The sequence below is a fragment of the Oryzias latipes genome, chromosome 18 (assembly GCF_002234675.1).
Source record: "Oryzias latipes chromosome 18, ASM223467v1".
In the NCBI taxonomy this organism is placed as follows: domain Eukaryota; kingdom Metazoa; phylum Chordata; class Actinopteri; order Beloniformes; family Adrianichthyidae; genus Oryzias; species Oryzias latipes.
The window spans coordinates 12,887,872-12,914,197 of record NC_019876.2 but is presented as its reverse complement, the minus strand read 5'-3'; the positions used below and the strand labels follow the sequence as shown (position 1 = coordinate 12,914,197).

The window sequence follows — 26,326 nt, the reverse complement described above, 5'->3', positions numbered from 1 at the left end:
GCTCTTGTAGACGGATCACATTTTTCTGTTCAAGTTTTCACACAGTAGGAAATGTTGAACGGAGGGAACTTCTGAAATGACAACAAAAGTGGAATTTTAGAATTTTTAAGATTAATGTTTGCAATGATTGATTTTAAAGCTGACATATAAGTTTGGTTAGTTCTTAACGTCCTTCTCTAAACATCTTTTGATATATTTTAAATAAGTCGAATTTGGTCTTTGAATTATGATTATGCAGGTTTTAGCCAAAATAAAAAAAATAATGAATGGTGTCCTTTTTCCAGGACATAGTTTCTGCAGGCCGACAGTAGTTCATTAGAAATTTGGTTCGAGCTAGCCTGTCCCCGTTTCCTGTCCCTCATCTGTTTACACTCTCTGCTGCTAGTTTACAAATCCTCACATTCCCAAGCTTACATTGCCAGTGCAACAAAAATGGCGAGCAATATTGGAGCTATCCAGTCGTACAGTTTTGAGCCAAATACCAGCTCAGACGAGGAAAACAAAGACGTACGTGGATCTATTTGTCTGAAAGTGGATGCATCAGAATGGAGCAGAGCAGGGAGCTTGTGGCCTCAGCGTATTTTCTACATCACAAATGCAATCTTTTTCAAACAGGATTTTTTCTTCAGCACCTGATTCACAATGATTTGAATAAAGAAATAATCAAAAATTCAATTTTAAGCTTACTTTTCTTTTTGCATGTCCTCCATCAACAGGAAACCACCACAAGGACATGTTAAAACACCAAAACCACCACTTTCATTGGAGTGGGCCAGTAAAGCAGTTTAATGAAAGAATGAAATCCCACAAGCTGAAGGTGTCTGGAGTTATGCTTCTAAAAGTTAACTTTAGCTCTTTTAAACAATAACTTTCCAAAAATAAGATCTGGACAAACAAATTGTGCCCTTTTTTGAAACCTTTTACAATTTTTCAAAAGAGTAAACGTTTTGGAAAAAAGCGAAAAATGTTTTTCTCAAAATAACTTAAGTCAGTTTTGATGTAGAAAGACCAGACTTCCACAAGCGTGTCCGTTTTCCTCCATTGTTGAGTCATCAGTTATTTAGACCCAAACTGTCGTCTCTGTCAGTCAAAGGAGAAAATATCCATCCGACAGTTGAGTCCCTCCCTCATCGAGGTGATCTTGTCCCGACGTGAAGCTAAAATGCCTCAGGAGCCAGTGTGGAGTTTTGGTTTTAGAGTTTTTGTACAGTTGTTCGTCTGCATCCTCTCCAGTGAAGCCCCTGAACGCACCGCTGACAAATGAATATTTCAACGGGTGAAATGGAGCTGACTCACTGGTGCTGCAGAGATTTCTGGAATTATAAGGCACTCCAATTTTATTGTTACTTCTGTCTAACATTGTTTTATTTATGGGTTGTGCTCACCTTTCCAAATTAAAGCACGCTGTGTTTTCTCCATGGAAATTCATGTTTTTTTGTTTTGGTTTGTTGGCTTGTCTGCGCCATGAAGCAGATGAAGGTATGCAGCTTCTAAACGTATTCCTGCATGGAGCAGTGGAGCTGCGATGAATCAAGCCCCCCCCTGTTATTTTGAGGGGGCCGTCTTCCCACAGTGATTGGAGATTTTCAGAAAACACTCACTCATGTCAGCAGGAGATGATTAGCACTGCTCGTTAGAGCGCCTTTAAGCTACAAGCTGTAGTTGGTTTGCAGAAACACTGAGGTGCAGCGGGTGTTGTTTGGATGAAAGATGTGTTTGACGTATTGCAGTGATTCATTGAGTCATAAACGTACACGGGTTGTAACTGAAACGTCCTCTAGTTTACTCACTTCTGTTCCCTGCTTTCCTTTAGACTCTTTTCTATTTCCAGAAGTTTGATCATCATCTCTTAGATGACATTTTCAGAGGTTTTCCTTAGTTAATATTTACCCAGCAGAAGTGATTGGAAACCAACTAGCATTTTATTTATTTAGTTTCTCTGGAAACATATGAATAGGAGAGTGTTTTTTTTTGGAAGTTTTTGGAACATGTGGTCAATATTTGAACACCTCCCCTGCTGCGTTCTGTTTTAGTCAAGCCCCTGCAGTCATCAGATCTGTCAGTCAACTGCTGTTTGCCGTTTGCTCTTCAGCTTGTGTACGAGTTCTTTCTGCGTTTTCTGGAGAGCCCAGACTTCCAGCCCTCCATGGCCAAGCGCTACATCGACCAAAAGTTTGTCCTTCAGGTAAACTTCACCTGTTTTGGATTCTTGTCAAAGGAATCTTTCAAAATAAAGATGAAAAAAATGAATGAATAAAATATGCAAACAATTGGTTTTAGGCAAAAAAAAGAGGGCAGAATGAAGGCCCAGCTTGCAGCTGCAGGGCTGCTTGCAGGTGCTTAGTGATGCTGTGTGTTTGTGTTTGTAGCTCCTGGAGCTCTTTGACAGCGAGGACCCCAGGGAGAGGGAGTACTTGAAGACCATCCTGCACCGTGTCTATGGAAAACTGCTGGGCCTCCGAGCCTACATCCGCAAGCAGATCAACAACATCTTCCTCAGGTATGTACGGCCTGCAATCCCACTGACAAAAACCAAACATACATTGTCTAAAATATTGGCCCAAATAATCAATTACACCAAAAATATTAAAAAGTTTTCCTTTACTTTGCTCTCATAAGAGCAGCTGCTCACTTTGTGGGGGATTGCGTTAGTTTGCACCTTTTTTAATGCTGTCAGGTGAATTTTATAACCTAAAAAAGAGTATTTAAGATTAGAAAAAAATGTAAAAAAGGATCCTGGCTTTAGTTCTATGCTTCTTCTGATGGTTTTTACCCCAGCAACTGTAAATCAAAGAGTATTTAAGGGATTTTAAAAGACTGTAACAAGGTTAATGGATTTTAGTATATTTGGAACATAATTTAATTCATTTATATTAAGTTAATTGTATCAGCTGGAAAACATCTTTGGTGTTTCTGAGTTGAGAAATTCTCAGAATTTCTGTTGACAGTTTAGCACAGGAGTCTGCAACCTGAGGCTTCAAAGCCATGTGTGAGGATTTTTTCCCACCATTGTGGTTCTCTGGTTGAAGAAAAACAGAATATTTGTCATTTTAAAACATACAAGACTGACCAAACGAAACTAAACAGTCATATAAGTCACACTTTTTTATAATCATTCACAAACAATTTAAGCACTGTACGGATCACGCCACGAGGGTCCTGACTACACTACCCATAATGCTCCAATAATCTATCAAGTGGTGAAGCTTTGTAGTTTACCAGAGTTGTACTAAAACATTTCTACAGATTTTTGAGCACCGTGTATCACAGAAAATCAAGTGGAGAATTCATACTTAAGGCACAATGGATTGTGAGGCAGATTTTCTATTTTTGAACAAATTCAAGTTCAATATTAGATCCACAAAATCCGTGAAGAGCCATTTAATTAGCTTTGATTTAATTTTAGTTTGTGAGATATACGGATTTCTCCCTGAGATGCACTGCAAAATGTAAAATAAACTATTTATAATTTGTTTTAAATCATTGCTGACATGACACTTCCAACTATTTTCAGCATTGAGAGGTCCTACACAGTACAGGGTGTCTTTTATTTTGAAAGTAAGTGATGTGAACCTCTGTCAAAAGTTACCGTATATATCATGTATTTAAAATAAAACAGTTATTTTATTTTTTTAATGACAAAAAAAACTGTTCCTTTATATTTATCATAATAATTACAATAACATAAATACAAAACAGTGTTTTATTTTCTAAAGGGTAAAATACGGCTTTGTGGCTCCTGCTGGGTTGTTGTCAGTGAGAAATCGACCTGAATCGCTCTTTAATTGTCGAGGGTTGCAGACTTTTGGTGTAGGAGAATTAAAAACATGAGGAATTTCCTTCATGTTTGGTTAGTTTTCCAGGAAAACAGAGGTGTGCTTTTAGTTTCTGGCAACATTTGAGCTTTTTCTTTGTCTAACAACAGATCGTTGCTTGTCTGTCTGACTTTCAGGTTCATTTATGAAACTGAGCACTTTAACGGCGTAGCAGAGCTCCTGGAAATCCTTGGCAGGTTTGTTGGCTCCCGTGCACACTGGCTCCCGTCCAGCTAACACAAACACTTGTTTGAAATGACAGTAAGAAAAGCAGAGAAAGGACTGTGGGTGTTATCAGGAAGGACAGGCAGAAACCAGGGGAGCAGGTAGAGATGTGAACCAAATATGAGTCATGAGTTTGTGTGATTGCTCACTTTGTCCCAGAGGAAAAATATGAGCAAGACAGATGTGAGGCAATAGAAATGAGGAGACCCAGATTGATAAACAAACACGCTTTCCTGCCACACGGAGAGGAGATCGATTGAAGGTAGGACGGTGGGAGGGCAGTTCTTATGAGGAAGAGGAGGAGAAAGAAAAACCCAAGTTTTTGGGGAGACTGGGTTATTTTATTCACTGCTGAATGAATAAAGAGGTTCCTCCTTTTTTCATTGCCTCAAAGTGCACTCGGACTTGAGGCATCGACTAACAACTTCTTGTTAAAAGCAGGCCAATCCACAAATGGAACTCATTTTTGGTCAAACTCAAATCTCCAAAGACAGATAAATGTTAGAAAAGGACACTTTCCAATTATTTGAGGTAAACACAAAGTATTTTGATAATCTAAAAGTTAGCTCAGAAATGCAGAAAGTGGCAACGCAGAGGATGGATGGACCTCCTCGAGAGGAGAGGGATAGAGGGGGGAGATTCATCGAGAGGAGCACGAGTGAGTCAGAGGTGGAGAAGTCAGCTGTGGATAGAGAGGTTTGTATTCATGTTGATGGTAACAGAGGTATTTTTAGCTCCTCCCACATAGAGAAATGAGGGATGGCGGGCCGAGAGAGAAGGCAGAACAAGTGGGTGGAAAGGAGACAGACAGTCAGAAGAGATGAGCCAAAAACCAAAAAATTAGCAGAAATGTTATTTTATTGTGAAAAAAACTCGGTTGGTAATAAATGCAAACATACAGGGGCGGTCGGTCACACATTCCCTGTTTTTCTGTCTCATCGTTTATGATTACATTTTTGGAAAGTCTTTAATTTAAAAAAAGTCAAGAAAAGTAAAAGCGATTTTTCATATTTATGTTAAATAATGTCATGTTTTTGTGTATTAATGGGTCATTAATGGGATTATTTTCACACTTACTAAAATACTAGCAAACGAAGATCATTTTATTTATCGGCTTATCAGTGAAACATAAATGTAAGCAATATTGAAGAAAAGAAAGAACATTTTTTAATTGTAGACTTTGTCCTAAAAAATGACCAAACTGTAATTACTTATTTCTACGAACACTTTCAGTTTTATTTTTTCAGTTTTAGTCATTGACTCGGTATGAGAATTGGACTGAATGACTCCTCCCCCCTCAGGAAGTACCTGCAAGTTCCAAGAACCTAAAATCCCATAGACTTCTATTAAGAAATGAAACACTATTAGTCAGTCATTTTATTTGTCAGAATAAACATTCTTGGTTTTTTTTCTAACATGTTCTTGTTAGTCCTCTTTTTTCTTTTTTTTAAATTTAATTTCAAGATATTTTTTATTCCAAGTTATTCAAGTCACAAACTTACAAATCAGATGCCTCAATAAAAGCAAGGAGTCTCACGACAAACGTTTGAAACGTTTGATTGACAGGTTCTCCCAAGCCCACTTTCAAGTAGTAGGGGTGTCGACTTCCAAGAATCTCATCATTCCTGAGGGCAAAAGTGGTTACCATGGAAGCAATGACTCAAAACGATTTGGACCAATCACTGACAACGTCTGGCTTCACCATGTTGGTGTCTGTATAGTGAAAAAAATAGCAACTGAGTTGATTTTATTTGGTTGGAGCTGGAAGTTATCACTTTTCAATGGGGGACGTCAAACTCACTCAGTCCAGTTGCCAAATACAGTCAAGGGTTTTAGTTAAATAAAATCAAACTTTATTCATACAAAAAAACAACTTGAAAAGAAACATTAAAGGGGGTGATCATTGAAATAAAAATTTGAATGAAATCCAAAGAACTAAATTAAAGTACATCTAAAGTAATACTGTGGGTGTAAACTTTTGAATAAAAATGAATCAAATGCAGCTGAGAATAGGTGAGTCTTAAGATTTAAATAAACCGAGTGTTTCAGCTGATCTAAAGTTTTCTGGAAGTCTGTTCCACATATGTGGTGGATAGAAGCTGAAAACAGCTTCTCCATGTTTGGTTTTGACTTTGCTGTGTTTCAGCATCATCAACGGCTTCGCTCTGCCTCTAAAAGCCGAACACAAGCAGTTCCTGGTCCGAGTCCTGATCCCGCTGCACACAGCTAAGTCCCTCTCCATTTTCCACGCACAGGTTAGTAACAAAACACACCAGTGTTTATGTGGAAACGTGTCTAAAATAACCTTTATCACAGAATCAGTTTGGAACGTGTTACGGTGGGGAGAAACGAGTAAAAATTACTCAGATCCTCTTTTGATCCCAGTGTTCCTAGTGGTTTTAGTACGATTATGCCATTTTTAGCCAAAATCAACAACCCTGTTTCGTTTTCTAAGACATAATTTCTGCAGAGTGGCAGTAGTTCATCAGAAATTCCCTTTTGAGTTGAGTTGACTGTCAGTGCGGAGCAAGGCTGCCACCATCTCCCATCATCCCTTTGTTTACACTATCTCCTGCTAGCTTACAGCTCCTCGCAACCCCAACCTATCTCTATCTGTGCTACAAAAATGGCGAACAGTGTTGGAGCTATCTAGCTGTACGGTTTTGAGTCAGATGCCAGCTCAGACGTCTCAGTCGTCTACAAGCAGATCCATAAGAATGGAGCAAACCAGGGAGCTTGTGGCTTGCCGTTGTAGGTCCTCCCACGCCGCTATAAGCTTTTTCATACATTTATTTTTAACTGCTCCTGTTTCACAACGATTCAAATAAAGAAATCCTCAGAAACACAATTTTAAGCTTGATTTTCTTTCTATATGTCCTCCATCATAAAAAAATGTCATGTTAAAGAACATGTTAAAAATGCCAAAAACAGGATTTTTGTGGTAGTGAGACTTTAGGAAAGTAACTCCAGACACTTCCAGCTTGTGTGATTTCATAAACTCAGATGAAAATTATGTTTTTTTATTTTAACATGGGTAGTTTAAACATGTTACAAACACCAAAATCACCATTTTCATCAAAGTAAGTCTTCAACATTCTAACATCCAATAAAAGAGCTTTGAATAATCCTAACAATTCAAAAGGCTGTGCTGCATAAAAAAATTTCATACAGAGCTCTCGACAAAACTTTCCAAATGACACTATGCTTGTCAAACTGGAAATGAAAGAAAATAAACGGCCAAGCTGACTATTGTCACCATCACCATCAAAACAGATTAAAACAATAAACTCCCAGATTAACTGAAAATCACAGGAAAAACAACCGAGCTGCTTAAAAGAAACCTAATCAGAAGATGGCTTCAAGCTGTCGGACCTTTTAACTATTGTTTGTCATTGGTAGAAGCCTGCAGCAGATTCACTCTGTCAGAGTTTAACAGCCGAAAGACAGATGTGTAACTGCTTTACATTCCTCACATCCACGCTCAGTGAATATCTCTGAGGACCTGATTTGTGTAAAATCTATTAGAAATACAGGTTTTAAAAACTTATGGCTTAAAAACTTGATGCCTTAAGTAGCATCAAAAATATGATCAAAAGCGTGAGGTCAATTTTTACTCTAATAAAGTTTTGTTTTTCTGTCTTTGCTGAAAAGTGAGGAGTGCAATGTGTCAACGCACCATCAGGTGGCAGAATTGAGTCATATATAGAGTCCTAGAGAAAAGCTTTCACCTTCAAATGACAAAGAGTGCGCTTGTCTTTGATTTCCTTTTGCGGCTGTGCGCTCTTACGCGTGTTTGGATCGCCGTGAGGTCTGGCGACACAGATGGCGGCGGCGTGGCGTGCGCGTTCCTGCAACCGCTCTTTGCCTCTGATGGTACAGCTTGTTCTTCACAAACCCATGAGCTGGTGTACGAGCCTCAGCCTCACGGAGTGCCCTATATTTCCCTGCACCTTCACACACATGCATTATTCACACACTCAAAAGCACGACTTGCTTGGATAGGGGTCACAGGAGAGACGGCAGAAGGCCTGACCCAGTTCTGCATGTAAATATTCAAAGATCGGATCCAGGCAGGATGTTTTAACTCACTGCTCTTCGATGTGGGATGTCAAAATAAAGTTACTGCTGAAATTTTTTTTCAGATCTGGAATCGGCTAAAACTTCCAGAGAAAATGAGTGCATACATTTTTCATTATGAGAAATAAAATTAAAGTATAATACTTTTCACTGTATGTCGTAATGCCATTTTTGATAAACTCATACAAAAGTTAAAATATTATTTATTTTTTCATAAACATGTTTTTTTCAGGAAAAAAATATAGAGGCTAGTCAACCATAAGTACCTAATTTAGAAGTCAATGCCTTTTGCCAAATAACGAACCGTCAAGATATGATTAACATGTAATAATTCATGAATTTATAACAGCTGATACGGCTCCAGCTCAAAATATTTAAAAAAAGGCATAACTGCAGAGAAAACAGATCTGCTGGAGTTTTCTCACATCACCAGCAAATTAGCTGGTGTGTATAGAGGAGTCAAAATGCCAACAGTGACACCTAGAGGACAGAAGGGTGTAGGTTAAAAAAGGAACAGACTCTTCTGATGCGAGTTGAGTCAGTTGTTCATGTTTGTTTCCAAAATCACAGAAGAAAAGGCCTGTTTGAACCTGAAACATGAGAATATCAGGCCTGGATCATCTGAGAAACAACAACACACTTTTAGAATCCCTGGAAGAACTCTTGAATGTTGAAATGTTCTGAAACATATTCTAGTTGATGTATATTTTAACACATAATTCAGATCAAAATATCATCCAGAATGGGCTCAAAATTTGGATGGTGATGAACTCTTGATTGATAACTTATCGGTATTTCTGATTATCCTTTAAAAACCCACTTTGATGATAATAGTGTTTTAAACATTCTTGTGGCTTTTTCCTCATGATTGAAGACATATATAAAGAAAATGAAGCTTAAAGTTGAATTTCTGAGTGTTTCTTTATTCAAATTGTGAATCAGGAGACAGAAAAAGTTTTGTATGAGGTCAGTTCTTCTGACTTTAAAAGTTCATATTTTTTCCATGTGGACCATAACAGCCAAGAAAACCCCGGAGTTGCGTCGTGAACTCTGCCTCGCTCCCGCCCCTTAGAGACTCGACATCACTCCTTCCGACGTAAACACACACCGTTTCTGTCTCCATGACAACTCTTGGACAACCTGGCTTAGCGGAAAAGACAAACACAAAGCGCTCTCACCGACTCGCACCTCAAAGATAATTAGGAAATGATGACCTCTTACTTGAAATCAGACTGGAGCGGTGCAGACACTGGTATTGGAAAACCGAAACGGCGTGGAACGCTGCGGGGAGTCAGGGCTCACATTCCGCTGGGCTCTTTGAGTCTGTGTGTGACTTGTTGTGTTGTTGCAGCTGGCCTACTGTGTGGTGCAGTTCATGGAGAAAGACGCGACAGTCACTGAATTTGTAAGCCGACCCACTCACTATTGAACTGTATGAACTTCACACTTCTAGCTTTTCATTGCACTTTTTTCGTTTGTATTTTTTATTCAAGTACCTACCATTTTTGCTGATTATTCATCCAAATAAAGGCCCTTTTGAGTCTTTTCGTTCTAGTTTTCTCTCTCATTCATGAAAACATAGACCACATAAGCTATGCTGTTGGTCTGTGAGACACAGTTTTGACGTTGGTGTGTGTTCGTGTCTGGTGTGCAGATCATCAGAGGGCTGCTCAAGTACTGGCCGAAAACCTGCACACAGAAAGAGGTGAGGCTGCAAACAGCTGCTGCTTGATGCCGCGTTCCTTCTTTGGCTTTGACACGCTTTCTTCTTTGTTTGTGTTACCCCCCGGCTGTGTTCAGGTGATGTTCCTGGGCGAGATCGAGGAGATTCTGGACGTGATAGAGCCGTCTCAGTTCATCCGCATTCAGGAGCCCCTCTTCAAACAGATCGCCGCCTGTATTTCCAGCCCCCACTTCCAGGTGATGAATCGGCACAAAAGGAAACAAAACCATGTCTGATAAAAGAGGCTCTGATGATTCTTTTTTTTTTTTCTGTGTGTGGGGGTTTTAGGTAGCGGAGCGAGCTCTTTACTTCTGGAACAATGAGTACATCCTTAGCCTGATAGAGGAGAACTGCCAAGTCATCCTGCCTCTGGTGTTCGCCACGCTCTACAGAGTCTCCAAGGAGCACTGGAACCAGTCAGTTGATTATTTTTTAACACCCTCACCCTCTGCTGAATGTTTGTTGGCATGACCCACAATGCTCACACAATGGTATCATCCAAGTACAAAGGGGTCCAGCAAAGTGCCTTAAAATGTAAAAAATAAAGCATCAACAAGTTCTAAAAGACTTGCTCTTGACCTGCCGATCAGTTCAGCTACTTTTTAGGAAGCTTAGATCATTTCATTCAAGCTGTGTTTACAAAACTTTAAATGCTCTAGTAAGAAAAGCTGTGAGTTATAGAATGTTTGCATATAGCAGTGTAATCAATGACAAATGTAACACCAGTTATGCTTATTAATGTAATTGTCTGTTTCATTAATGTTATTGTCTGGTTTTTTCTTTAATTTGCACACTAATTTGTAAAATGGGGTGTAACTTTTTCAGACCTGATTAAATAGAAGGACTAAACAATTTTCAAAATAAAAGTAGAGAAAAAAAAAATTTCCCCACAAAACCCCCCCCAAAAAAAAACATCAACTGAGTTTCTGTTGCACATTCCGTTTGTTTTGCTTTTTCTCCTGGAAAATTCCTAAATATAACTTTTTATCTATTTTTGGTTGTTTTTAAATACTTCAAAGACAAAAAAGACAACAAATGAAGTCATTTTTCTACAATAATAAAATGGACTTATAAAATTGACTTTTTTGGATGCTAAAAGCTATTAGCAACTGAGACTCTTTAATGTTTTTTACTTATAATGTTTTTTCCCATAAAAACTCTTTCTGCTCTTTGCTGTAGTCCAAGTCTCAACAAATGTGTACAAATGCAGATGAAGCAAAGTTCTTGAGTCTCATTTGAACTGTTCCTCTGCAGGACCATTGTGTCTCTGATCTACAATGTGTTGAAGACCTTCATGGAGATGAACAGCAAACTGTTTGATGATCTCACCGCCTCCTACAAGGTGGAGAAACAGAAGTGAGTGACCTGCTGACTTAGCTTGTGTGCTGCAAAAAAAATCCTGCTTAAAGTGGTTTTTAGCTGCTTAAAAAAAAGCATGGTGTGTTTTTTTTAGCATTGATTGTATATGAGAATAGAGTGTAGGGTTGGGCGATGTCCCTTAAAATGGCAGTTGATGATGTTTGCTGTCAACCATCGGGATGGACGATGATATCGTCGTGGGGGGGCGCTATTTTTAATTTATCGGTCTTATATAATTGCTATTCGTTGTTTTACTTTATTACTTTATTTATTTTATTTCCCAACTAATGACTCATCCGCGATGATCAAGTATAAACTGAGGGAAGTGACTTTAACAAAAAAAGTAACAAACAAAATAGAAAAGAAGTAGTCCGCTCCCGCACTTAAATAGTCAAGTGGACCGGCGGAGCGCGGACTTACAGCTTTGTGTTTGAGGGAAGGGGGGGAGGAGGGGGGGGTACATGAGCGGTATGTGTGGGAGATTTAGGACTGCGATCCGTCCCGCAGCTCTAGGGGAACGAGCTACCCAACTCAGAACCGGGTCTAAAGGCCCGTACACACCGGGACGAATATTCGCCAGGCGTTATTCGCCAGCGTTTTTCGCCACGTTTTTTGTGTTCACACCCAGGCGATTTTCGCTGACGGTGAGCCGAGCGAACATGCAATTTCATTCCCTGACATTAGATGGCGCTTAATGTAAACAGAAATACTCCTGTACACAAGGTGGCGCTGCGCAACTTTACGATTCTTAAAGTCGCTTTTCACTCAGAAGAAGAGAGCAAGTATTTACGCGCTTGTCAGAATCAAACAAAGAAAACATGAATATTTCAAGCATCAGTAGCTCCAACTGGTACTTGGTTCGGGGATATTTTAGAATGTCCGTCATTATTTCTTTGCGGCAGTGTAGACGCTACTTGGCGTCTATCTTCTTCGCTGGTATGTGTGCTCAGCAAGGCAGTTTTGTGTTTGAGCGCCCCCAAGTTGTGTTTTACTGTAACTTCAGAAGCTCCAGACACGTGTGCAAAAGCGCCATTCTCATTGGTCGAATAGATTTCGACGCAACGCGTCGAAAAAAAAAAACGAACCCGAGGCGTTTTTTTTTTTTGACGCTGTGGCGTTTTTTCGCGTCGGTGTGCACACTCTCATTGGTGCCCTTTGTTTAGACACGAGGCGTTAAACGTCGGCGAAAATCGCCGGCGAAATTCGTCCCGGTGTGAACAGGCCTTAAAAGTGTGTGTCTGACTCTGAGCACAGCTCGGATCGTCAGCAGACTCACAGGGGTTTGACTAAATAAAGGCTGATGTAATTCCCACATGTTTACGTGCAGCCAGGATGCAGATTGCAGCACCACCCAAAGCTAATGTTGTTACCCCGTGTTAGCATACTGCTAATCCTGGCTTCTTTCCGGCTCCGTTCTTCAACAGAAAAAGCGCTGACCACACGGATTAAAATTAAAATGATGAGCGAACAGGCGCTTCATAATAACCGTAACATTATTAAAAGCACGTTTAGAAGATCGTCTCGTATATATTACCGAGCTGACTTATATCCTCTTCTGGTTTTTCAAACCCTACTACGCATGTGCGAATGATTTATTCCGACCGAAAGTGTGACCCATCTGAACGTTTGTTATATTCTGAAAACATTTTTCTGGGCCCATATACACGGTTGGATTCTAATCTGACCATTGATCCCATCAAGATATTTTGCACATGTAACCGCGGCTTAAGGTGTCTACTCGCAGCGTGGCGGGGGCGTGGCATCACGATGGTGTCTCTCCATCGTGATGTCAGTCACCCATCACGATGGACGATGGTATCGTCCATGGGCACAACCCTAATAGAGTGGCCCCTCCCCCTGGCGTTCCAAATAGGAAGTACCTGCTGGTCCCAAGAAGCCAAACTCCCATAGACAGAATAACCATTCTGGGTCTGCTATGGGGTAAGGAATCTGTCAAAAGGAGACGTATTCATAAAGACAAAGTTGGGCATAAATGAATACTTTGTGCCCAACTGTGCAGAAAAAATCTGAATGCAACATTTAGTTTTACATTTACAATGTCTGTTGTGAATACGACTTTTCTTTGTCTTGAATACGAAATTTCTCCTGTTAAATCACTGTCAAAAGTATGTCACGGGGTCACAAATACATAGTCAGGAACAGCAGATTGTTCAAATATGCGCATGTGTATTGAAGTTTAGTTATAAACTAAAATGATATATAATGTTATTGATCCCAAAACAGGGAAATTATCTTGATAGGCATGGCTCTGTTGAAAACGGAATAAAATGGATAATAATACAGCGATCTTGCATTTAAAAAAAATCCAAATAAATAAATAAACCTCATGGCACGGCACGGCACGTGGCGCGGCTGTTCTAATCAGTTTTTTATTCAACAGAGCTATGGTATCAAGATCATTTCCCTTCCAGGGGATCAATAACATTCTAAAAAGTTTAATTCTGCTGTAGGCTCAGAGCGCATGCTCACTCCGTTGAATCTTGAATACGTCACAGGGTTTGTCAGAGGAAATTTTGTACTCAAGACGAGCAAGAGTCATATTCAAAACAAAGACGAATCTTATTCACAACAGACACGTAAAACGTTAAACTAAATGTTTTATTCAGATTTTTCAATTTAAGTTATGCACGAAGGATACCTTTGTGCACAAATTTGTGTTTATGCATACGTTTCTTACTGACAGTTATCTTACCCCACATGCTACCCTTTATTAAATATGATCCTAATTTTGTCATTTTTTTTCTGCAGTGCAAGTTATTCATGTTATAAACTAAACAATCAGATGCCTCAATAAAAGTCGTGGTGTCTGCTGGCTCTCACATCCAGCGTTCAAAATGTTGAGAGATTTTGTGTAGGGATACGCACTCCTGATTGGTGAGACAGATTGCCATGGAAACGTTGCCTTCAACATGGTGTTGTCTTTTTGGCAGAAAAATGGGGACTGAATTGACTTTATGTGATTTAAGCTGAATGGACGCCGTTTTCTATGGGTGATGTCACACTCACTCGGTCCAGTTCTCATATACAGTCACTAGTTTTCAGTCTGACTCAGAGCCAGCTTTACAGAAAAACGGCGGTTTCTTCACTGCTCTTTGGGTTTCTCTGTCCTTTGCCTTTCCAGAGAGCTGAAACGTGAACGGGAGCGTTCGGAGCTCTGGCGAGGCCTGGAGGAGTACGAGGAGCGGCGGATGCAGATGCTGACAGAGGCCGCCAGGAACCAGCGCAATCTTCAGGAGCGAGGCGAGAGAGGGGACCCCCTGAGCCCCACGTGCCCCCAAACGGCTCACTCCGACCAGCCAGAGCCCAAACCGAGCGGGGCCACCTCTGGAGAGACCGCCACCTAGGTGCCGTCCCGCACAGATTTGGTTGGGGGACGGGGAATTTGAGTCCTGGGAGACGGAAGAAGGAGCCTTGCATCGCCCAGGCGGCAGCTTTTTGTCCAAAAGCTGCCCCCCGGCCATGCAAGGCTGCTGCACCCTCTTTCTGACAAAGCTGTGTGAAACTGGTTCACTCTTTTCTGCACACACATTAAAACAAACATCAGCTGGTTTGTTAAACTGCAGGTCAGTACCAAAAAAACAAACAAAAACGGGTCGCTGGCTTCAAAATCAGCTGTAAAACTGGTGCAACAAGTGCAACACTCGTGTGTAACGCCAAGTCATGGTCTGTAGTGTGACCTCCTTTATAGTTTGGTCAGAGATGCTTATTCCATGAGTGCATAGCACAACGTATAACAAACAAAACAAGGAATTTCACACAAAAAACCTCCCACAAAATATCTGTCCCTGCACCGACAAAATCCCACCAAACGCTGATGGAAGGCACCAAACTATCACACACATTTGTGTCCAAACACACGGCAGGTTTGAGTCCTCTCCCAGACCGCTGGGTTCCACCAAAGGACGAGACTGAAGTCCCTCAAGGTTAAACTACAGCTGAAGAAAGCGACAACACTGATATAAAGTACAACAATGTTCCTTCTTCTTACTTGTTACTCTACTACTACTACTCTACTCTAAGTACTACTGATGATGATGATGTTTTTATATATATACATATGTCTCTGGATATTTCTGTAGTGTATTATGGGAGAAACACTAGTGTAGCAGAAAAACCACAAAGGGGAAGGCTGACTCGATTCCTGGTTTCACATGTTAAAAACACAGCCATAACATGAGTTATGCTGAAATTCAGCAGAATTCCCCTTTAACGCATCTTAAAAAGGGGAGGAGTGAACTGGATTGAACGTGGGTGTTTTTCTTTTATTTTGAAAGTTTTAAGCTTGAGTGGTGCGGCAGGTGTGTATTTAAATCCCCAAAATCCCCGAGCGATTCCGATCTGAATTATTCTTTTTGTTTTAGCAAACAAGTTAAACGTTACCACATACTACAAAAAATTAACAGTCTTGAGAAAAACTCGCATTTTTTGAGGCTAGTCTTTTCGCGAGAAGTCCTCTGTTTGCAAACGTGCTCGATGCTGCCACCACTGGTTAATCAGTAGAACTACATAACACTTTTCATTTTTGTTTTATATCTGAAATAGTTTTTATTTTACCATGGCAACAATTTAGATTTCGTGAAACGTGTCAAACTTGAAATTTTTCCAACAAACTTGAACTTTAAACTCCAACCTCCGGGCCGCAAATGACAAACAGTAAACACAGTAACTGACATTATTTCTGTTTTGTTTGTTTTTTGATTTTGAAGGAAGTTTTATTTTGGAAAACTGGCGGATTCTATCCACCACATCCATCTATGACTTCTCTTGATGCATCCGCCTTGGTCATATGATCTGAAAACATTTACTTACCTTCTGAAAAGCGGCTGCTTCAATCGCTAAATGAAAAGCCCAAAGCTAGCAAAGCTGGAAAAGGAAACGTGTTTGGAAAATGGGGCAGAAAAGAGTAAGTGAGGAAATGGAAGATGAGGGTTTAACTTAAAAGTAAAAGAATTCCGGATTTAAGTTGTTCTTACACACCTAACTCTGCACAGTGATGGACTCTAATGTTACAAGGATGCTGCTAATAAAGTTGCACTCACCGTGGATTTACGTTTATTAATATTATAAGTAGCAAATATCCGCTTTGTAATGGGTATCCTTTTATTTTGTTATATTTATCATTTTAATTTGAATATTTTAAAGGTGTGGCGGTTAAAAGTTGGACGAGGCTAAATTTAGCACCTAAGGGGAAAATCTTCATCCCACTTTAATGGGTTCTTCACAAAACAGTACAAAGTTTCAACCTGCTGCAAATATTTTACAGAGAATAAAGGTTCTGTAAAATAAAGTTGATTTTTCTGGAGCTTAAAAAAAACATTAAAGGCCAAACTTCAACCTCGCCCGTGAAAACTTAGTCCGACATCAAAGCGGTCTGTGGTCTAAAAAGGTTGACGACCATAGAGAGGAATGCCGTCAAAAACAAAGGAGGACACCACAAGTGTGTGAAAGAAAAGAAAAACACCGTCATCCAGTTGGGGTTCTGACTTTGGGGCGTCTGCTGGTTCGGCAGAACCGATGCTGCTAGATGGTGATCATTGCAATGACAACCGTTTCCATTGTGAACCAACAAAAACCCATCTCTCCTCGTCTCGATCATTGTGACAGTGATGGGGTGAGGAGTTGGGGGAGGGGGGCGGGGGGCAGGAAAAAAATATTTTAGCAATATTTCCATTCTTTCAAGATAATTGTGTTTTTTAGAGGGGTGACAAAAGGCAGTCGGGCTCACCGCCGCTGTTGTTTTTACTCCGGTTGCGTCCTTGATATTCACAATGTCTTAACGGTACTTTTTGTGTACATTTCTTTGAAGAAAACAAGGATTTTGCTTTGTCAAGTTGTTTACGTTATTGTTCTTTTTTTGTACGATGTTTTTTGTTTCGTGGGATGACTGATGTTGATGCTATTTATTTTCTATTTAATCAGGAAATGTAACTTCATTTGAAACTGAAGGTCAGGGTGTGTGTGTGTGTGTGTGTGTGTGTGTGTGTGTGTGTGTGTGTGTGTGTGTGTGTGTGTGAAGCAGGAGATGCGTTCAGACAGAAAAGGAAAGACGAGTTTTCTCATTTTTTTTCCTCTCCTTCCTGAGGGTTTGAATCTGAATGTATACTAAAACAAAAATCGATTGTTTGAGTTTTATAACTTTTTTTTTTAGTGCGGCACTACTTGATGGTTGCCTGGTAACCTAAACCTTCAAAACCAGTTAGACCGTGTAACCCTTTCACTTCATGCCTGAATCAAACCACTTTCTGAAATCCTTTTAATTTCCAGCTTTAAGAAGAAAGATTTGAATAATATTTTGCAGTTTACCTGTTAGACACAAAAAAAAGCCACAAAAAGCTGCTGCTTCTGCTAGATTTGTCTAGTTTGGAATTACAACGAACATCGTCCCGCCCACAAATCAGAAGGGAATTTCTAATGAGAAATGGTTTTAAAAAAAAATCAAACGTAAATAAATCAATTTTTTGCTCACATACAACCTCTTTTTTTAACTGAGAAAAAATAAGTAAATCTTTGGCAACTAATGATATATTTAAATATGTCTTTATACATATTTAAAAATATGTATGAAAATGAAATTGAATCTCGATTCAGGCAACAAACTTAAATGGAAAAGGAGACAAACTGCTAAACCTCCCAAACCACAAAACTTACTTTAGGTTAAGATTTCTTGATTTTTTATTTTTATTTTTTTTTGTTTGCGAATCTTTTTTTTTTTTTTTAGGTATCAGCAGATCAGCTGATAAAAGAACGAAAAAGAAGTCCAGCTCCCACTGTTTCCGAGTTTTCAGTGCAGCCTGTTAGCATGTCAGAGTTCTAGTCGTCCTCCAACCGTTCTGGAGCTGCAACGAGGAGCGCCATCGTAGAGAGGGTGTGGTTTTTACAGGCGTGGAAACGCCGCTTTCATTGACTGTCGTGTGTGATCTCTTAGGCCGCATTCACGCCATCGAACTTGAACTCGCTTCAGTCCTGAGAGGTCAAGTTACAGGACTCCAGGCAGAGGAAGAGCACGGCAATAAGTCAGAGCAACAGAACGAGAACTGAACGGAACCGACAACTGCATTACGTAGCTATTTCACCCAAGTTTTAGATTTGCACTGTCTGCCCAATGGTCTGTGTTTGTTGTGTTGAAGATAAAAACCATAGAGAAGATGATCATCAGGATGCAGAAGAAGATGTATATTTTGGGGACCAACAAAGCAGTGGGGGGGGGCTGAATGTAGAGAGTCTTACTACTGTATGTAACATTGCAGAAGGATGTAGTACAGAGAAAAAAAATATGTACTTCAAATGAAACTTCACTTTGAGAAAAACACCTCCAGAGTCTGTGCTGGTTTCTGTGTGTCGGCTGCTTTACTGGTTCATGGGTTTGGGTTCTAAACATCTATGTCCTGCTTTTTCTTTAAACGTCTTAGCTTTAGGTGGGGAACCTTCAAAAATGTAGAGAGTTTCTCTTCCATCACTTCAAAAATGCTCCACCCCTTTTTTTCTGGGTCTGGATCTGACGATCTCTCTTTAGGTGATGTGCTTTATTCACACAGGCGAGCAACTTTAACCCGATCGAACAAGCAAACTGGAGGAACATCAGCTTTATGTCGTGTTTGCAAGTGTAAACAGTGGGGCTGCAGAGAACCACACAGGAAGTAAAGCAAAGATAGGAAGTGATGCAAGGAAATTCCCATCAAGTGTAAATCTGAGTAAGCACAAATTAAAAAAAACTGTTAGAAAATGTCAAAGTTAGAGATGATGCAAACTTTCATTGTTTTTTTTTCATTTATTGACAAATCCAAAATCACTAACTATATGCTTATTACAACCTCCCAAAAATACCAAAGTGGAACAAAATTACATGACATTACAATCCAAATGCATTAGAATCCAAGAAATGGGATTGAGAACCAAAGTAGTTCAAGTAAACAGATATACAATCGAAGAGTTCTGTAGCTTTATAACTTTCCATTTTGAAAGTATTGAGAGAATAGTTTAGTCATTTTTAGTCAAAACGAGAAAATTAGGGTTTCAAAAAGTATTTATTAATAAAAAATGTTCCTAAAATGATGAAGTTGTTGCATTGCATCGGTTGCTCTGAGCTTCATTTTGGTCAAACTACTTAACAACCAAACTTTTGCTATCAACTTTTTTCTTCTTTACATTTTTAGTTTCCACCTAACAACAGCAGTAAAATAGTAATTGAAATGAAGGTTCAAACTTTATTGCCATTTTACATGTGTCCGAAGAAGCATTGTATTCATTTTATTTGAGTCCAAATCCCCCTCATCTTGATTTTTAGGTCAAGACTGTCGACAGTTCTCTTATGCAGTCAATGGTTGAGACAGTTCCACTGGATTACGGTTGAGATTGCTAATCAGATTATCTATAATGCACAAAATAGGAACAACTGTCTGACTGCATCTTTAGATTCTTGTTCTCTGCTTTGGGAAAGTTCATCTCAAGCAATTTCCCAGCTGGAACCAAAATGACTTTTTTTCTTTTCTTTTCTAAAAAGTTGAGACATAATAGGAAACATTCAGTACTGCAACGGGAATTCAAAATATGACTGAATAATTGGTCAAAACTTAAATAAAATGACTTGCAGGATCCACTGATGCACCCTGCAGATATTGTAACTGTTCACATTTGAACAAAGTGATTCATGGATGTTATTTGTGCTGAGGCTCTGCGCTGCCGGTCATCTCATTAAAGCAAACTGAAGTTATCCCAAAACAACCGAGCACAGCCCCCCACCCACAGAGGGAGACACAGAATCAGGTTAGGAAAACACAGAGAAGCAGGAACTACCCATTATTTCTGACTTGGGGTCTCCAATGGTATTTTATTATAATTACCATGATGTCAGAGTGTCCTACAGCTCTAACAACCTTCTGGAGTCAACAACAAGGGCAGGTTAGTTCCATTAACCACAGCATCTGGGAGCAGCGTCTAAGATGGTTCATCCCTGTAAAAGGTGAGTTTTTAATTTTGAAAGAACAAATATGCACCTTTCTTATCAGCTGTAATTAAAAATAGATTTTTAAAAAAAGCTCTTAATAACCATTTAAAAAACATTCATTTTCTACTCTAGTAAAGTTAATGCTAATTATAAAAATGACAAACTAAGAAAAAAAAAGCTGAAAAAAGAAAACACGTTTTTATTTAGAGAATTTCCGTTTATGTTTTGTTTTTCTGTTTGGTTTAGTTGCCTGCAGTTACCGTTTTAGACGCCAGAGGGAGCAGTTTGACCGTCTTCTGCTTGAAATCCCAAACTATATTGCCATCATTTTTTATTTAACTTGAAATATCCTGTGGAGAATAGAACTGTTTAGAAATTATTTGAACAATTATTTATTCTTTGAGGATAGATTGAATTTTTGCTTTAAAAATATCTGGCTTCAGCAGCATGCTGCTCCGTCCTCCGTCCCTCCCCACGCTCCTCCTCCTCCTGGTTGCCACGGGAACCGCGGTGTGTGTCTCCGTGACAGCGCCGCTGCGTGTTTTCAGAGGCTGCGCAGTGCGCGAGTTCACCTTCGTGGCTCAGAAACCAGGCTGCAAGGAGCTGCGCATCACCACAGAGGCCTGCTGGGGGCGCTGTCACACCTGGGAGGTACAAGAACCTTTTTAACGTAAAAAAAAAAAGATATTTGACAAATAAAGAAAATAATCCAGTTTTCTCAGTAATAAACAATGTGGGTTGTAAACATTTTGCAAAAAGTTTAATATCTTAAAACATTTCTCTTTATGCTGTTTGAATATTTAATGTTTTCTTTATTTTAAACTGAATCTTTAATCTCCCTTTTGATCTGAAAACAAAAATCTTTTATTTTAAATTGAAAAATTTTTTAAATTCATGATCGTTTTTGTTTGTCTAAGTTATATTCCCACTATAAAACATTTCATTCGTGAACTAATTATCATTTTTCTGACAGGCTTTCATGTGTTTGCAACCTCTATGTGTGATATAATTGAGCCCTGGTTGTTCTTTTTTAAACTCCGCCCACAGAGGCCCATCCTGGAGCCCCCGTTCATCCACCGGCACCACCGCGTGTGCACCTACAGCCACATTCGCCTCCTGAGCGCCCGGCTGCCCGGCTGCCTGCCCCACGTCTCCCCCCTGTACCACTACCCCGCCGCCCTGCAGTGCCACTGCTCCGGCTGCTCCACGCTGGACACGGAGTGCGAGACCTTCTGAAGGCTCCGCCCTTCTGCACAACACTAGCATGTCATCAATAAAGATTGGATTTGAAGCATTCAGTCAGTCATTTGCCATGATTATATACATCTTTGAGTTCAGTCATCTTGTTTTGCCTCACAAATATTTCTATTTTTAGTCCTTTTATTGGTTACTTTGGTTCTTAAAAACAGTGTTTTATTTCTGCTCGTGTCCTCATTCACACTTCTTATCTTTAAATCTTGACCTTTGCAGCTCTCAGTGCATCACTATCTGCTATATTTGCTCTGGCAAAGCTGAAGCTCCAGGTTTCATCTAAAATTAGAGCTCTTCATCCTCAAAGAGCATTCCACGGGCTTTTATGTGGATAATTGTCCTTTTCATATTTCCAGTCTTCTGTGTGTGTGTGTGGTGTGTGTGTGTGTCCTCACAAATGCTCCCTTTGAGCTGCGTCACCAGGTGGAAACTCCACTTAATTCCTGCTGTTAGTGAAAGTGCTGTGTGTGTGTGTGTTTGTGTGTGTGTTTCACAAAGTATGCAGATTTTCATCAAACTCAACAAAATCCACCAACAAGCTACAGTCTCCTTGATATTCAATAAATCTGGATTGGTTATGGCTTTTTAAAGAACTTACCGAGACAATTATAAAAGAAGAGTTTGGAGGAAAGGAAAACGGATGTGCTCAGTGCCCCTATTGGAAAGATACTGGACAGAAAATGTACCAGTTATGTGCAATGTTTTTTTTTCAGGATTGTAACCATTCATTTTACTAACGATGCCAATCATATCATGATTTGTGGTTGTTTATTTGATTCACATCTGATATTTGAATGATGTGATTCACTGACATAAAATCGATCCAGGACATCTTTAGCCAAAACTTGAACCAGTGGGGCTCAGATCAATACTTGGTACTGAACAGTGCAGGTGAAGTTTTCCAGATTTCTTGTTTTTCTTGCAACATAAACAAGTGTAAATTAAGTATGTGTACAAACAAACAAGTGAACAAGAATTAGTAGCACATCCATTCACATTTTAGCTTCATAGAGTTCAGGACCCTGTTGTTTTCCCACATCAAAATAATATAAAGTATTAGAATATTCTACCACACTGTATGGTCACATGACTTTGCTAAATTCAAGGTGTTTCCCAACATTGGACTGGAATGATGGACAGATCCGTTTTTGCTGCTTTAACATATGTGTGTGTCTCTTCTGATGCATTTTTACGTTATAGTTAAATAAACCTACTTGGTCTTAATCCATATGGTATTTTCCAATATCGATATAATCGATTTATTTGATTTTGAAATGATTTTTTAATTGTATAGGTTGATTTGATTAATGACTTGCCTCAGACTGATCGATCTGGTTGGATAAATGGATTCATTGATTAATGGTTACACCCATAATAATTAACATGTCAGCATAAGTCTCCAGTTTGCCACTGTCATCAGTTGTCCTTAGTAAGAACAGTCGGTCAGAAAACATGAAGGACTCACAGAAACATGGAAGAAAAGCCAAGAACGTTCTGTGAATAAATCCAGAAAATGTACATAAACCCTGACGAGGAGCTGGAACTGCTGCACCACACCCACCTTTGTGTGGTAGTGTGTGTGAATGGGGTATTTAGTGTAATTATGGGTGATGTTGTGTGTGTGCATTATATGTTATTGCGTGTGTATATGATGGGGTGCGATTGCATTTGTATGTGTGTGATTGTGTGTGTGACTGCAAGTGTATAAGTGTGATTTTGTGTATGATGGTGTGTGATTGCATGTGTGTACCCGTGAGATTGTGTGTGTTTACGAGTGTGATTGTGTATGATTGGATGTGTACAAGTAGGATTCTGTGAGATTGCTTGTGTACGAGTGTGTGTGTGTGTGTGTGATCAAATCAGTTTGAGTGTGTTTGTGTGTGGTTGCATGCGTTCAAGTGTGATTGTTTATAATTGGATGTGTACGAGTGTGATTGTGTGAGACTGCATGTGTACGAGTGTCTGTGTGATTAAATCTGTACGAGTGTGATTGTTTTCAACTGCATGTGTACCAGTTTGATTGTGTGTATGATGGAGTGTGATTGTGTATGTGTGTCTGTCATTGTGTGTGATGGCTTTTGTGATTGAACTGACTCACATCTTCCGTACTTTGTCTCACTCCTTCTTTCCTGAGATTCTAAGGAACACAAATTGCAGTTGTGCGTCTGTGTGTGTCACTGAGAGAGATGATGTCACTCACTGGGTTTTCCATCAGCATGAGCAGAGCGGGAATATCCATCGTTGTAATTGTGTTTTGCTTGTGCGTTTTCTTTTTTGTTAAGGGGGAAAAACTATAAGTGAATTTAGGGAAATGTTCTCTTCCAGAACGTCATTGTTGAAGATCATCCCATAATATGTAGATGTAAAACATTCAAGGATTCTGGAAATACAACATTTAACTGGTTAGTTTGTGAGTCTTAAAGTTTGAATTGTTTTGATAAATTTCACGTTTTCATGATCATATTTGCATATTCAGTGATTATGGAAGAATTCTTTACGTTTGCAACAGAAAAAATGTTTCATTAAAAAAAACCTTTTGAGCCTCAGACTTTAGTTATCCGTCTTTCAAGATTTGACCAAAACTATAAACATGACAGACTCAAAAAATGGACACAACAGGTGTCACAAGCAGGATGTTAATGCATCGTATGGTTGAAATGAGGAGGCAGTCTCAGGTTTGTTTGGTCCATTTCAGCAAAACTGACAGCTTTTATTTTTATCATCACAGATCTAATTCCAGGGTAAAGGCAGTTTTTGGCTGTAAAAAAGCTTCACTGAAGCAAAAGAATGAACGTAGCGAATCACAGAACAAAATCTGTCAGAGGGAGTGAAAACTACAGGAAAATCATTTTTGAAAACTCTGTAAATTCAGTTTCTGGCAATCTGGCTTCCTTGACATAATCTGGATTTAAGAGAATTCCTTCCATCTGTAGTGGAGACAAACCAACACAGAGAGCTCCAGTTTTGTGGTTTCTTCTCTTAGATTTTCCTCATTTCTCTGATTTTGGAATCATCTCTGGTCAGAGAGCTTTCTTGATTCTCTGAGCAGGGTGGGCTCTGTTTTGGTGGAAAACCGATCAAGTTTTCCTCCTGTGTGTCACAGCGGCGAAGCCCCCCCCCCAGAAGGTTTCAAACCGGGGAGCATGTGTGAACACAGAGGGGGGGGGGGCTTTGTGAGAACTTTGTGTCCTTCACAGAACAGGTGGGACATGCAGAAAGAATAGGATTCCCACACTGGTCTCTTCAGTCAGTGGGTGTGTCAGGAGCTATAAATGCCGCTACCTGAGGGTCTGGTATCACTGCACCACGCTCACGGCACACACACACACACACACCTGTCCCACCACACACCTGAAGTCTCCTCTCTCCAGGTAAGAGGCTGCTTTTATTTTGACATCATTGTAATCCTGCAGATCAGCCACAGATTGATTCGTTAAATGCTTATTTAGAAGGATTTTTGCCTTAAAAAGCTTTGATCTGTTTTCTGATTTATGGGATGAAAATTACACTTTTGTTTTTCAGGTTTTTTTTTCTGTTTAGTGAAAAAATTAGGAACAAAATCATTGAAAACATCAAAATAGAAAAGTCTCATTTAAAAAGTGTTCTAATGCCCCTAAAATGTTGGAGTGGAAATAGGAATAAAACAAATTTATATCTAATATTTCTGGAAAAATAATCTCTTTATGAAAGGAAATCAAATGCTAACTAGACTGTGTCGTCAAACAGTGCAGCTTTCGTAACTTTTTTAAGCTTAAATGTATTAAATAAAAGAGAAATGCTCATGAGGCTGAGAAAAAAAATCAATATTGGTGGATTCTAGACTTTAAATTTAGAATATTTGCCAATATTTTCAAGCTGCGACTTCAATTCTTTCCAGTTTTTTTGCATCCCGTTTAATCTGGAAGCTGTTGTGCGAGGAAGATGATTTTTGACGACATCCAGCAGAGAAAAATTGAATCCCAAAGGTTGTAGCTTTCATTATTTCTACATTCCCCTCCGCTGTTTCCATAACTCTGGACATCCTCCCGAAGAGAGGTCTTTCCTATTCCCACCCGTTTCCCTTTAAAGAGTTCAGGTGTGGAAGTCTTAACGACACCAACCCCCCCTTTGGGCCTTTTTGCTGTGGCACTGCTGGATGCAGCGCTGGAGAGGTCAGGAAAACATGATGCATGTTGGATTAAGAGTGGATTCAAAACCGTGTGTGTGTGTGGTGTATGGTGTGTGTGTGCGTGCATCAGCAGGTAGCTGCTAAATGAGGCAGAGGGAAAAGATTCAGACAGGATTGTTTTCATTCACATCAAGCGGGTGAAGTCCTGCAGCAGGGGAAACCACCGCAGAATAGCACTGTGTGTATGTGTATGTGTATGGGGGGGCTTCAATAAAAAGGTGAAAATATTTTTTTAACTCACGAAATTTAACAAAATGTCTTTTGTTTGGGTGACATTGCTCATTAAAACTTTTCTCTCGCTTTATTTTGAAAGGGCCTTCCTTTTTAACTGCTTAAAATAATCATTTGGATGTAGTTTTTTTTATTTCTTTTAAAAAAACTACATAAAATTGACCAATTTGAATGTTTTTCTGCTATGGAACTGTCCTGAATAAATAACTCTTTACATAAATGCTTCAAACACTGTAAGGAAGACCATTAAAACATGAACTTCCTGTTCTCTGATCCAGATGTCGCAGAGTTTGTCCTCCAGCATCTGCCTGCTGGCTCTTCCCCTCATATCGCTGCTGCTGCTCTTTTCTCCAACCGGTTGGAGCTACGACGGCCTCGCCCCGGGATGTCATCTGTTCCGTGAGTTTGATTACTTCTCTGTCAGACGTTCTGCTCTGACAGAAGAAACCCGTCCAAAATGAAAACATCCACCGGGGGTGTGCTTCTTCCTGCCAATCAAAGTGACCGCTCCA

At 39.6% G+C, this 26,326-nt stretch overlaps 2 protein-coding genes across 2 annotated transcripts in view; both read left to right on the top strand.

The window, feature by feature from the left end:
- The window catches only part of ppp2r5b (protein phosphatase 2 regulatory subunit B'beta), a 50,563-nt gene extending 32,034 nt beyond the window's left edge, over positions 1-18,529 (top strand). The window contains exons 4-14 of the mRNA XM_020711626.2: positions 2,093-2,185; positions 2,370-2,500; positions 3,953-4,012; positions 6,187-6,295; positions 9,469-9,522; positions 9,772-9,822; positions 9,918-10,037; positions 10,129-10,256; positions 11,095-11,196; positions 14,342-14,564; positions 18,146-18,529. Coding sequence (XP_020567285.1) covers positions 2,093-2,185; positions 2,370-2,500; positions 3,953-4,012; positions 6,187-6,295; positions 9,469-9,522; positions 9,772-9,822; positions 9,918-10,037; positions 10,129-10,256; positions 11,095-11,196; positions 14,342-14,564 — 1,071 coding nt within the window. The 3' untranslated portion in view covers positions 18,146-18,529. The remainder of the gene's footprint in view (positions 1-2,092; positions 2,186-2,369; positions 2,501-3,952; positions 4,013-6,186; positions 6,296-9,468; positions 9,523-9,771; positions 9,823-9,917; positions 10,038-10,128; positions 10,257-11,094; positions 11,197-14,341; positions 14,565-18,145) is intronic.
- Positions 18,530-18,651: 122 nt separating this feature from the next.
- LOC101171780 (glycoprotein hormone beta-5-like) lies at positions 18,652-21,458 on the top strand. Its single transcript, XM_023948934.1, has 2 exons — positions 18,652-20,815; positions 21,212-21,458. The coding sequence occupies exons 1-2, from the start codon at positions 20,612-20,614 to the stop codon at positions 21,398-21,400; spliced, it is 393 nt and encodes a 130-aa protein (XP_023804702.1). The 5' UTR covers positions 18,652-20,611; the 3' UTR covers positions 21,401-21,458.
- Positions 21,459-26,326: the final 4,868 nt, after the last annotated feature.

Coding starts and splice junctions, on each gene's coding strand:
- LOC101171780 (XM_023948934.1), top strand. CDS start 20,612: ATGCTGCTCCGTCCTCCGTCCCTCCCCACGCTCCTCCTCCTCCTGGTT. Junction 20,816..21,211: donor GGCGCTGTCACACCTGGGAG/GTACAAGAACCT, acceptor CTCCGCCCACAG/AGGCCCATCCTGGAGCCCCC.